Genomic DNA, 12,499 nt, shown 5'->3' with positions numbered 1-12,499 from the left:
TAAAAATCCCGGAAAAATCTCAGAAAATGCCAAAAAAATCCCAATAAAATCCCAGAAAAGCCCACAAGAACCCCAGAAAAATCCCAGGACAACCTTAAAAATCCCGGAAAAATCCCTTAAAAATCCCATAAATCCTCATTCAAACCCCAGAAAATCCCATTAAAATCCCTTTAAAACCCTGGAAATTTCCATGAAATCCTGGACAAATCTATGAAAAATCCCGGACAATCCCATTAAAATTTCAGAAAATCCCTTTAAAATCCCATAAAAATCGCATTAAAATCCCAGAAAAAAACCCAGAAAAATCCCAAAAAATCCCTTTACCATTCCATACAGTCCCATTAAAATCCCATAAATCCTGGGAAAAAATCCCATTAAAATCCTAGAAAAAATCCAGTAAAAATCCTGGAAAATCCCATAAAATCCTAGAAAAATCCAGGAAAAATCCAGGAAAAATCCCAGAAAAACCCCTTTAAAATTCCATACAGTCCCCTTAAAACCCCATAAATCCTGAAAAAATCCCAGAAAATGCTGGGAAAATCCTGGAAAAACCCCAAGAAACCCCTTTAAAATTCCATACAGTCCCATTAAAAATCCCATAAATCCTGAAAAATCCTGGAAAACCCCATTAAAATCCCGGAAATTCCCCGAAATCCCAGGAATTCTCACCGATGGTTTTGATCACGGCCTCCTGGAATTTGCTCTCCTGCAGCTGCCGCGAGTTCTGGGAGTCGGGGGCGCCTCCGGAATTCGGGGAATTTTGGGAATTTTGGGAATTTTGGGAATTCTGGGAGCTCCCGGCCAGGGCGAGGTCGATGCTGAGGCGCAGCTGCCGCAGGAGGGTGTTGAACACCTCCAGCACCGTGGGACCTGCGGACAAACGGGAATTGCGGGGAGTTTGGGGGAATTTGGGAATTCTAGGAAAGCCTGGAAATTCTTAAAAACATCCTGGAAATGCAAAAACAAAAAATCCCGGAAAACCCCCAGAAATCTTGGGAAAATCGTAGGAAATCATAAAAAAAACTCGCAGGAAAATTCACAGGAAAATCACAGAAAAATCCCAGCAAAATCTTGAAAGGTGTTGGAAAATCTTAAAAAAAAATCCTGGAAAATCTCAGCAAAATCCCAGGAAAATCACAGAAAAATCGCAGAAAAATCGCAGAAAAATCACAGAAAAATTGCAGAAAAATCACGGAAAAAAAAATCACAGAAAAAAATCACAGAAAAAAATAACAGAAAAATTGCAGAAAAATCAGAGAAAAATCACGGAAAAATAACAGAAAAAATCACAGAAAAAAATCACAGAAAAAATCACAGAAAAAAATCGCAGAAAACATCACAGAAAAAAACAAGAAAAATTGCAGAAAAATCACAGAAAAATCACAGAAAAATCGCAGAAAAATTGCAGAAAAAAAATCACAGAAAAATCATAGAAAAATCACAGAAAAAGCACAGAAAAAAATCACAGAAAAATCGCAGAAAAAATCACAGAAAAAAATTCCAGAAAAACCCCAGAAATGCCAAGAAAAATCCCACAATTCCCAGAGAATCTCGGTACCGACGGCTCCGGTGGCGGCGGCCTCGGAGAGCACGGCCACGATGCCGGAACAGAAACCGCAGAAACCCCCAGAAAATCCCAGCAACCCCCAGAAAACCCCAGAAACCCCCAGAAAAATCCCAGAAAAACCCCAGAAAACCCCAGAAAAACCCCAGAATTCCCTCAGAATTTCGGGGTGGTTCCGGTACCGACGGCTCCGGAGGCGGCGGGCTCGGAGAGCACGGCCACGATGGCAGAATGGAAACCCCAGAAACCCCCAAAAAACCCCAGGAAAACCCCAGAAAGCCCCGAAAAATCCCAGAAAACCCCAAAAAATCCCACAGTTCCCTCAGAATTTCGGGCTCGTTCCGGTACCGACGGCTCCGGAGGCGGCGGCCTCAGAGAGCGCGGCCACGATGGCAGAAGGGAAACCTCAGAAACCCCAAAAAATCCCAGAAAATCCCAGAAAAACCCCAGAAAATCCCAGAAAAACCCCAGAAACCCCAAAAAAATCCCGGAAAAACCCCAGAAACCCCCAGAAAATCCCAGAAAAAAACCAGAAATCCCCCCAAAAAAAACCCAAAAATCTCAGAAACCTCAAAGAAATCCCACAATTCCCTCAGAATTTCGGGCTCGTTCCGGTACCGACGGCTCTGGTGGTGGCAGCCTCAGAGAGCGCGGCCACGATGGCAGAACGGAAACCCCAGAAACCCCCAAAAAACCCCCGAAAAATCCCAGAAAATCCCCAGAAAATCCCTGAAAACCCCCGAATTCCCTCAGAATTTCGGTACCGACGGCTCCGGTGGCGGCGATGGCGGCGGCCTCGGAGAGCGCGGCCACGATGGCAGAACGGAAACCCCAGAAACCCCCAAAAAACCCCAGGAAAACCCCAGAAAGCCCCGAAAACCCCCAGAAAACCCAAAAAATCCCAGAAACACCCCATAAACCCCAAAAAATCCCAGAAAAACCCCAGAAACCCCAGAAAATCCCAGAAAAACCCCAGAAATCCCCCCAAAAATCCCAGAATTCCCACAGAATTTCAGGGTCGTTCCGGTACCGACGGCTCCGGTGGCGGTGGCCTCGGAGAGTGCGGCCACGATGGCAGAAGGGAAACCCCAGAAAAACCCCAGAAAATCCCAGGAAAACCCCAGAAAGCCCAAAAAACCCCAGAAACCCCAAAAAAATCCCGGAGAAACCCCAGAAACCCGCCAAAATCCCAGAAAAATCCCAGAAATCCCCAAAAAAACCCCCCAAAATCTCAGAAACCTCAAAAAAATCCCCCAATTCCCTCAGAATTTCGGGGTGGTTCCGGTACCGACGGCTCCGGAGGCGGCGGCCTCAGAGAGCGCGGCCACGATGGCAGAAGGGAAACCTCAGAAACCCCCAAAAAAACCCAGAAAAACCCCAGAAAATCCCCAGAAAATCCCTGAAAACCCCCGAATTCCCTCAGAATTTCGGTACCGACGGCTCCGGTGGCGGCGATGGCGGCGGCCTCGGAGAGCACGGCCACGATGCCGGCGCGCACGGGGGCGGCGCTGCGGCTGTTGGCGTCCAGGTGGCTGAGGAGCTGCTGGATCACCAGGTGCGAGTGCTGGGGCTGCCGAGGGAACGGGGACGGGAGTTCCAGAGAGTTCCAGGAGAAATCCTGGAGAAATCCCTGAAAATCCTGGAGAAATCCGGGAGAAATCCTGGAGAAAACCCCCTGAAAATCCTGGAGAAAAAGCCCTGAAAATCCTGGAGAAAAAGCCCTGAAAATCCTGGAGAAAATCCCCTGAAAATCCTGGAGAAAAACCCCTGAAAATCCTGGAGAAAAAGCCCTGAAAATCCTGGAGAAAATCCCCTGAAAATCCTGGAGAAAAACCCCTGAAAATCCTGGAGAAATCCTGGAGAAAAACCCTGAAAATCCTGGAGAAATCCTGGAGAAAAACCCTGAAAATCCTGGGAAAAAAGCCCTGAAAATCCTGGAGAAAAACCCTGAAAATCCTGGGAAAATCCTGGAGAAAAACCCTGAAAATCCTGGAGAAATCCTGGACAAAAGCCCTGAAAATCCTGGAGAAAAACCCTGAAAGTCCTGGAGAAAAAGCCCTGAAAATCCTGGAGAAAAAAAACCTGAAAATCCTGGAGAAAAACCCCTGAGAATCCTGGAGAAATCCTGGACAAAAGCCCTGAAAATCCTGGAGAAAAACCCCTGAAAATCCTGGAGAAAAACCCCTGAAAATCCCAGAATAATCCGAGGAATTTCCAGGATGATCCCAGGTATTTCTGGGAAAATCAAAGAAAATTCCTAGAAAATCCAGGAAAAAGTCAGGGAAATCTTGGAGAAATCCTGAAAATCCTGCAGAAATTCCAGGAAATCCCAGGAAAATCTTGGAAAAAATCCATTGAAATCTGGGAAAATCTCACAAAAGTCCCAGAAAACCCAGGAAAATCCAGGAAAAATCTCAGAAAAATGCCAGGAACGTCAGCTCAGAATTCTGGGAATTTCCAGGATAATCCTGGAAAATCCCTGAAAATCCCAGAAAAATCCCAGGAATTTCAGCTCAGAATTCCAGGAATTTCCAGGAAATTTCCCAGAATTCCCAGATTTCCCAGAATTCCCAAGTTTTTTCCTGAAATTCCCACATTCTTCCCCATAATTCCCCCTGGTTTTTTCCTGGAATGCCCACATTTTTCCTCAGAATTCCCAGGGTTTTTTTCCCTGGAATTCCTGATTTTTTTTATTCTCTGAATTCCAGCAATTTTTCCCAATTTTTCCCGCTTTTTATTCCTGGAATTCCCATGAGTTTTTTCCCAAAATTCCCAAGATTTTCCAAGAATTCCCACATTTTCCCCCAGAATTCTCTCTTTTTTCCCCAGAATTCCCAGGGTTTTCATGGAATTCCCACTTTTTTTTTCCTGCCATTCCCACATTTTTCCCAGAATTCCCAGGTTTTTGCCACTGGAATTCCTGCATTTTTTCCCCAAATTCCCACATTTTCCCCCAAAATTCCCTCATTTCTTCCATGAATTTCCACCTTTTTTTCCCAGAATTCCTGCATTTTTCCCAAAAATTCCCATGTTTTCACCAAATTCCTGATTTTTTTCCTGGAATTCCCATGATTTTCCCACTGGAATTGCCTCATTTTCCCTCCAAATTCCTGCATTTTTCCCCATTTTCTCCTGTAATTCCTGCATTTTTTCGCTTTTCCCAGAATTTCCAAGCTTTTCCCAAAACTCCTTGGATTTCTCCTGCAATTCCCAAGGGTTTTTCTCAATGCTTTCCCCAAATTCCCACAGCTTTGCCCAAAATTCCCTCATTTTTTCCCAAATTCCCTCATTTTCCCCCAAATTCCCTCATTTTTCCCCCAAATTCCCTCATTTTTCCCCAAATTCCTTCATTTTTCCCTCCAAAATTCCCTCATTTTTCCCAAATTCCCTCATTTTTTCCAGAATTCCCAGTCAAATTCCTGCATTTTTCCTCAGAATTCCTGTGGGGTTTTTTTAAAATTCTTGCACTTTTCCCAAAATTCCCTCATTTTCCCCAAATTCCCTCATTTTCCCCCAAAATTCCCTCATTTTTTCCCCAAATTCCCTCATTTTTCCCCAAATTCCCTCATTTTCCCCCAAATTCCCTCATTTTTTTCTCAAATTCCCTCATTTTCCCCCAAATTCCCTCATTTTTCCCCCAATTTCCCTCATTTTTCCCCCAATTTCCCTCATTTTTCCCCAAATTCCCTCATTTTCCCCCAAATTCCCTCATTTTCCCCCAAATTCCCTAATTTTTGCCCAAATTCCCTCATTTTTCCCCAAATTCCCTCTTTTTTTCCCCAAATTCCCTCATTTTCCCCCAAATTCCTTCATTTTCCCCCAAATTCCCTCATTTCTCCCGAAATTCCCGCATTTTCCCACCAAAATTCCCTCATTTTTCCCCAAATTCCCTCATTTTTCCCAAATTCCTGCATTTTTTCCAGAATTCCCAGTCAAATTCCCTCATTTTTTCCCCAAATCCCCTCATTTTTCCCCAAATTCCCTCATTTTCCCCCAAATTCCCTCATTTTTCCCCGAAATTCCCTCCTTTTTTCCCCAAATCCCCTCATTTTTCCCCAAATTCCCTCATTTTTTCCCCAAATTCCCTCATTTTCCCCCAAATTCCCTCATTTTTCCCCAAATTCCCTCATTTTTCCCGAAATTCCCTCATTTTCCCACCAAAATTCCCTCATTTTTCCCCCAAATTCCCTCATTTTCCCCCAAATTCCCTCATTTCTCCCGAAATTCCCTCATTTTCCCACCAAAATTCCCTCATTTTTCCCCCAAAATCCCTCATTTTTCCCCAAATTCCCTCCTTTTTCCCCCAAATTCCCTCATTTTTCCCCAAATTCCCTCATTTTTCCCCAAATTCCCTCATTTTCCCCCAAATTCCCTCATTTTTTTCTCAAATTCCCTCATTTTCCCCCAATTTCCCTCATTTTTCCCCCAATTTCCCTCATTTTTCCCCCAATTTCCCTCATTTTTCCCCAAATTCCCTCATTTTTCCCCAAATTCCCTCATTTCCCCCAAATTCCCTCATTTTCCCCCAAATTCCCTAATTTTTGCCCAAATTCCCTCATTTTTCCCCAAATTCCCTCTTTTTTTCCCCAAATTCCCTCATTTTCCCCCAAATTCCTTCATTTTCCCCCAAATTCCCTCATTTCTCCCGAAATTCCCGCATTTTCCCACCAAAATTCCCTCATTTTTCCCCAAATTCCCTCATTTTTCCCAAATTCCTGCATTTTTTCCAGAATTCCCAGTCAAATTCCCTCATTTTTTCCCCAAATTCCCTCATTTTTCCCCGAAATTCCCTCCTTTTTTCCCCAAATCCCCTCATTTTTCCCCAAATCCCCTCATTTTTCCCCAAATTCCCTCATTTTCCCCCAAATTCCCTCATTTTTCCCCGAAATTCCCTCCTTTTTTCCCCAAATTCCCTCCCTTTTCCCCCAAATTCCCTCATTTTTCCCCAAATTCCCTCATTTTTCCCCGAAATTCCCTCATTTTTCCCCAAATTCCCTCATTTTCCCCCAAATTCCCTCATTTTTCCCAAAATTCCCTCATTTTCCCCCAAATTCCCTCATTTCTCCCGAAATTCCCTCATTTTCCCACCAAAATTCCCTCATTTTTCCCCAAATTCCCTCATTTTTCCCAAATTCCTGCATTTTTTCCAGAATTCCCAGTCAAATTCCCTCATTTTTTCCCCAAATCCCCTCATTTTCCCCCCAAATTCCCTCATTTTCCCCCAAATTCCCTCATTTTCCCCAAATTCCCTCATTTTCCCTCCAAAATTCCCTCATTTATTTCTCAAATTCCCTCATTTATTTCTCAAATTCCCTCATTTTTCCCCCAAATTCCCTCATTTTTCCCCAAATCCCCTCATTTTCCCCCAAATTCCCTCATTTCTCCCCAAATTCCCTCATTTTTCCCCAAATTCCCTCATTTTCCCCCAAATTCCCTCATTTTTCCCCCAAAATTCCCTCATTTTTCCCAAAATTCCCTCATTTTCCCCCAAATTCCCTCATTTCTCCCGAAATTCCCTCATTTTCCCACCAAAATTCCCTCATTTTTCCCCAAATTCCCTCATTTTTCCCAAATTCCTGCATTTTTTCCAGAATTCCCAGTCAAATTCCCTCATTTTTTCCCCAAATCCCCTCATTTTCCCCCAAATTCCCTCATTTTCCCCAAATTCCCTCATTTTCCCTCCAAAATTCCCTCATTTATTTCTCAAATTCCCTCATTTATTTCTCAAATTCCCTCATTTTTCCCCCAAATTCCCTCATTTTTCCCCCAAATTCCCTCATTTTCCCCCAAATCCCCTCATTTCCCCCCAAATTCCCTCATTTTTCCCCAAATTCCCTCATTTTCCCCCAAATTCCCTCATTTTTCCCTCCAAAATTCCCTCATTTCCCCCCAAATCCCCTCATTTTTTCCCCAAATCCCCTCACTTTTTCCCCGAATTCCCTCATTTTTCCCCAAATTCCCTCCTTTTCCCCCAAATTCCCTCATTTTTCCCCAAATTCCCTCCCTTTTTCCCCAAATTCCCTCATTTTTTCCCTCCAAAATTCCCTCATTTCCCCCCAAATCCCCTCATTTTTTCCCCAAATCCCCTCACTTTTTCCCCAAATTCCCTCTTTTTTTCCCCAAATTCCCTCATTTTCCCCCAAATTCCCTCATTTTTCCCCAAATTCCCTCATTTTTCCCGTTTTTCCCACCTGGATGGAGAACATGATGATCCGGAAGCAGCCGCGGGCGAACACCTGCGGCTCCCACAGGGCGTGGCTGTCCAGGTGCCTGCAAACAACACCCAAAAATGCCCTTTTTGCACCCAAAACCCACCAGATTTTCCCCCCAAAATCCCCAAGATTTTCCCCCAAAATCCCCAGTATCATCCCCCACAAATTCCCATATTTTCCCCCCAAAATTCCCATTTTTTCCCCTCATAAATCTCCATTTTTTCTCCCAAAATCCCCCTTTTTTTCCCCCAATATCATCACCCATAAATTCCCCCAATATCATCACCCATAAATTCCCATATTTTTCCCTCATAAATCTCCTTTTTTTCCTCCCAAAAATCCCCATTCTTTCCCCAATAACTCCCATCTTTTTCCCCCAATAATTCCCATCTTTTTCCCCCAAAATTCCCCAATATTTTCCCCCCGAAATCCCCATATTTTTCCCCCATAAATCTATTTTTTTCTCCCAAAAATCCCCCTTCTTCCCCCAATAATTCCCATCTTTTTCCCCCAAAATCCCCAAGATTTTCCCCCAAAATTCCCATATTTTTCCTCATAAATCTCCTTTTTTTGTCCATAAATCCCCATTCTTTCCCCAATAATTCCCATATTTTCCCCCCAAAATCCTCAAGATTTTCCCCCCAAAATCCCCAGTATCATCCCCCGCAAATTCCCACATTTTCCCCCCAAAATTCCCATTTTTTCCCCTCATAAATCTCCATTTTTTCTCCCCAAATCCCCCTTTTTTCCCCCCCAAAATCCCCAATATCATCCCCCATAAATTCCCATTTTTTTCCCTCATAAATCTCCATTTTTTTTCCTCCCAAAAATCCCCATTCTTTCCCCAATAATTCCCATCTTTTTCACCCAAAATCCCCAAGATTTTCCCCCATAAATCCCCCTTTTCCCCCCCAAAATCCCCAGTATCATCCCCCACAAATTCCCACATTTTCCCCCCAAAATTCCCATTTTTTCCCCTCATAAATCTCCATTTTTTCTCCCAAAATCCCCCTTTTTTCCCCCAAAATCCCCAATATCATCACCCATAAATTCCCATATTTTTCCCCCATAAATCTCCTTTTTTTCTCCCAAAAATCCCCATTCTTTCCCCAATAATTCCCATCTTTTTCCCACAAAATCCCCAAGATTTTCCCCCAAAATCCCCAATATCATCCCCCATAAATCTCCATTTTTTCTTCCCCAAAATCCCCATTCTTTCCCCAGTAATTCCCATCTTTTTCACCCAAAATCCCCAAGATTTTCCCCCAAAAATCCCCAATATCACCCCCCAGAAATTCCCATATTTTCCCCCCAAAATTCCCATTTTTTCCCCCCATAAATCTCCATTTTTTCTCCCAAAAATCCCCATTCTTTCCCCAATAATTCCCATCTTTTTCCCCCAATAATTCCCATCTTTTTCCCAGAAAATCCCCAGTATTTTCCTCCAAAATCCCCAATATCATCCCCCATAAATTCCCATATTTTCCCTCATAAATCTCCATTTTTTCCCCCCAAAAATCCCCATTCTTTCCCCAATAATTCCCATCATTTTCACCCAAAATCCCCAAGATTTTCCCCCAAAAATCCCCAATATCATCCCCCAATAAATTCCCATATTTCTCCCCCCAAAATTCCCATTTTTTCCCCTCATAAATCTCCATTTTTTCTCCCAAAATCCCCCTTTTTTCCCCCAAAATCCCCAATATCATCCCCCATAAATTCCCATATTTTTCCCTCATAAATCTCCTTTTTTCCCTCCCAAAAATCCCCATTCTTTCCCCAATAACTCCCATCTTTTTCCCCCAATAATTCCCATCTTTTTCCCCCAAAATTCCCCAATATTTTCCCCCCAAAATCCCCATATTTTTCCCCCATAAATCTATTTTTTTCTCCCAAAAATCCCCCTTCTTCCCCCAATAATTCCCATCTTTTTCCCCCAAAATCCCCAAGATTTTCCCCCCAAAATTCCCATATTTTTCCTCATAAATCTCCTTTTTTTGTCCATAAATCCCCATTCTTTCCCCAATAATTCCCATATTTTCCCCCCAAAATCCTCAAGATTTTCCCCCCAAAATCCCCAGTACCATCCCCCACAAATTCCCACATTTTCCCCCCAAAATTCCCATTTTTTCCCCTCATAAATCTCCATTTTTTCTCCCAAAATCCCCCTTTTTTCCCCCCCAAAATCCCCAATATCATCCCCCATAAATTCCCATATTTTCCCTCATAAATCTCCATTTTTTTCTCCCAAAAATCCCCATTCTCTCCCCAATAATTCCCATCTTTTTCCCAGAAAATCCCCAAGATTTTCCCCCAAAATCCCCAATATCATCCCCCATAAATCTCCATTTTTTCTTCCCCAAAATCCCCATTCTTTCCCCAGTAATTCCCATCTTTTTCACCCAAAATCCCCAAGATTTTCCCCCAAAAATCCCCAATATCACCCCCCAGAAATTCCCATATTTTCCCCCCAAAATTCCCATTTTTTCCCCCCATAAATCTCCATTTTTTCTCCCAAAAATCCCCATTCTTTCCCCAATAATTCCCATCTTTTTCCCCCAATAATTCCCATCTTTTTCCCAGAAAATCCCCAATATTTTCCCCCCAAAATCCCCAATATCATCCCCCATAAATTCCCATCTTTTTCCCTCATAAATCTCCATTTTTTTCTCCCAAAAATCCCCATTCTTTCCCCAATAATTCCCATCTTTTTCACCCAAAATCCCCAAGATTTTCCCCCCAAAATCCACAATATCATCCCATAAATTCCCATATTTCCTCCCCCCAAAATTCCCATATTTTTCCCTCATAAATCTCTTTTCTTTCCGCCCCAAAATCCCCATTCTTTCCCCAATAATTCCCATATTTTTCCCCCAATAATTCCCATATTTATCCCCCAAAATCCCCAATATTTTCCCCCCAAAATCCCCATTTTTCACCCCAAAATCCCCAATATTATCCCCCATAAATTCCCATATTTTTCCCCCCATAAATCTCCATTTTTCCTCCCAAAAATCCCCATTTCTCCCCCCAAAAATTTCTCTTTTTTCTCCACTAAAATCGCCATTCTTCTCCCATAAATCCCCCAAATTTCGCCCAACAAATCCCCATTTTTCTGAATAAAATCCCCGTTTTTCCATAGAAATCCCCACATTTTCCCCCATGAATTACCAATTTTTTCCCATAAATACCCATTTTCCTCTCTATAAATCCCCATTTCCCCCCCCCCAAAAATCCCATTTTTTACCCCCGAAATCCCCATATTTTACACAAAAAAATCCCTTTTTTTCCCCTAAAAATCCCCATAATTTTTCCCCATAAATCCCCATATTTTTCCCCATATTTTCCCCCCAAAATCCCAATAAATTCCAGCTCCATCACTGCCCCGAGTTCGGCCCTGAGGGCGTTTTTGATGTTCCAGAACTGGGCCCGTCCCAGCAGCTCCCTCAGGCCGCGCTCTGCCAGTTCCCAGGGGCTCCCCAACAATCCCCATATTTTTCCCCAATAATCCCCATGATTTTCCCCATAAATCCCCATATTTTTTCCCATAAATCCCCATATTTTTCCCCATAAATCCCCATATTTTTCCCCATAAATCCCCATATTTCCCCCATAAATCCCCATATTTTTCCCCATAAATCCCCATATTTTTCCCCATAAATCCCCATATTTTTCCCCATAAATCCCCATATTTTTTCCCATAAATCCCCATATTTTTTCCCCCATTTCCCCGGTGTTTCCCATGCATTCCCGGCTGTTTCACTGACACGAGTTCGGCCCTGAGGGCGTTTTTGATGTTCCCGAACTGGGCCCGTCCCAGCAGCTCCCTCAGGCCGCGCTCCGCCAGCTCCCAGGGGCTCCCCAATAATCCCCTTTATTCCCATTTTTCCCCAATAAATCCCCATGATTTTTCCCCCCTGAAACCCCCGTTTTCTCCCATATTTTGTCCCATAAATTCCCATATTTTCTCCTGTGTTTCCCATGAATTCCCGGATGTTTCACTGCCCCGAGTTCAGCCCTGAGGGCGTTTGTGCTGTTGCCGAACTGGGCCCGTCCCAGCAGCTCCCTCAGGCCACTCCCACTACTGTCCCCAATAAATCCCCATAATTTTTCCCCCATAAATCCCCATTTTTCTCCCATATTTTTCCCCATAAATTCCCACATTTCCCCTGTGTTTCCCATGCATTCCCGGCTGTTTCACTGACACGAGGACGGGCCTGAGGGCGTTTTTGATGTTGCCGAACTGGGCCCGTCCCAGCAGCTCCCTCAGGCCGCGCTCTGCCAGCTCCCAGGGGCTCCCCAATAATCCCCATATTTTCCCCCATAAATCCCCATATTTTTTCCCGTCTTTTCCCCTGTGTTTCCCATGAATTTTGGACTCCTCACTGCCCTGAGTTCGGCCCTGAGGGCGTTTGTGCTTTTCCCGAACTGGGCCCGTCCCAGCAGCTCCCTCAGGCAGCGCTCCACCAGCTCCCAGGGGCTCCCCAATAATCCCCTTTATTCCCCTGTATAAATCCCCATATTTTTTCCCGTCTTTTCCCCTGTGTTTCCCATGAATTTTGGACTCCATCACTGCCCCGAGTTCGGCCCTGAGGGCGTTTTTGATGTTCCAGAACTGGGCCCGTCCCAGCAGCTCACTCAGGCCGCGCTCTGCCAGCTCCCAGGGGCTCCCCAATAATCCCCATATTTTTCCCCATAAATCCCCATATTTTTCCCCATAAAT

The 12,499-nt window shown here is 43.9% G+C and overlaps 1 protein-coding gene across 1 annotated transcript in view; it reads right to left on the bottom strand.

The window, feature by feature from the left end:
- Window positions 1-12,499, bottom strand: part of LOC136554315 (protein EFR3 homolog B-like) — a 67,558-nt gene that overhangs the window by 29,887 nt on the left and 25,172 nt on the right. Inside the window, exons 8-10 of the mRNA XM_066546164.1 lie at window positions 7,756-7,834; window positions 2,999-3,134; window positions 670-870 (exon numbers count right to left, since the gene is read on the bottom strand). Of these exons, the coding sequence (XP_066402261.1) occupies window positions 670-870; window positions 2,999-3,134; window positions 7,756-7,834 (416 nt within the window). The remainder of the gene's footprint in view (window positions 1-669; window positions 871-2,998; window positions 3,135-7,755; window positions 7,835-12,499) is intronic.

This window comes from Molothrus aeneus, chromosome 3 (assembly GCF_037042795.1).
Source record: "Molothrus aeneus isolate 106 chromosome 3, BPBGC_Maene_1.0, whole genome shotgun sequence".
Classification (NCBI taxonomy): domain Eukaryota; kingdom Metazoa; phylum Chordata; class Aves; order Passeriformes; family Icteridae; genus Molothrus; species Molothrus aeneus.
This window is presented reverse-complemented; position numbering and strand designations above follow the sequence as displayed.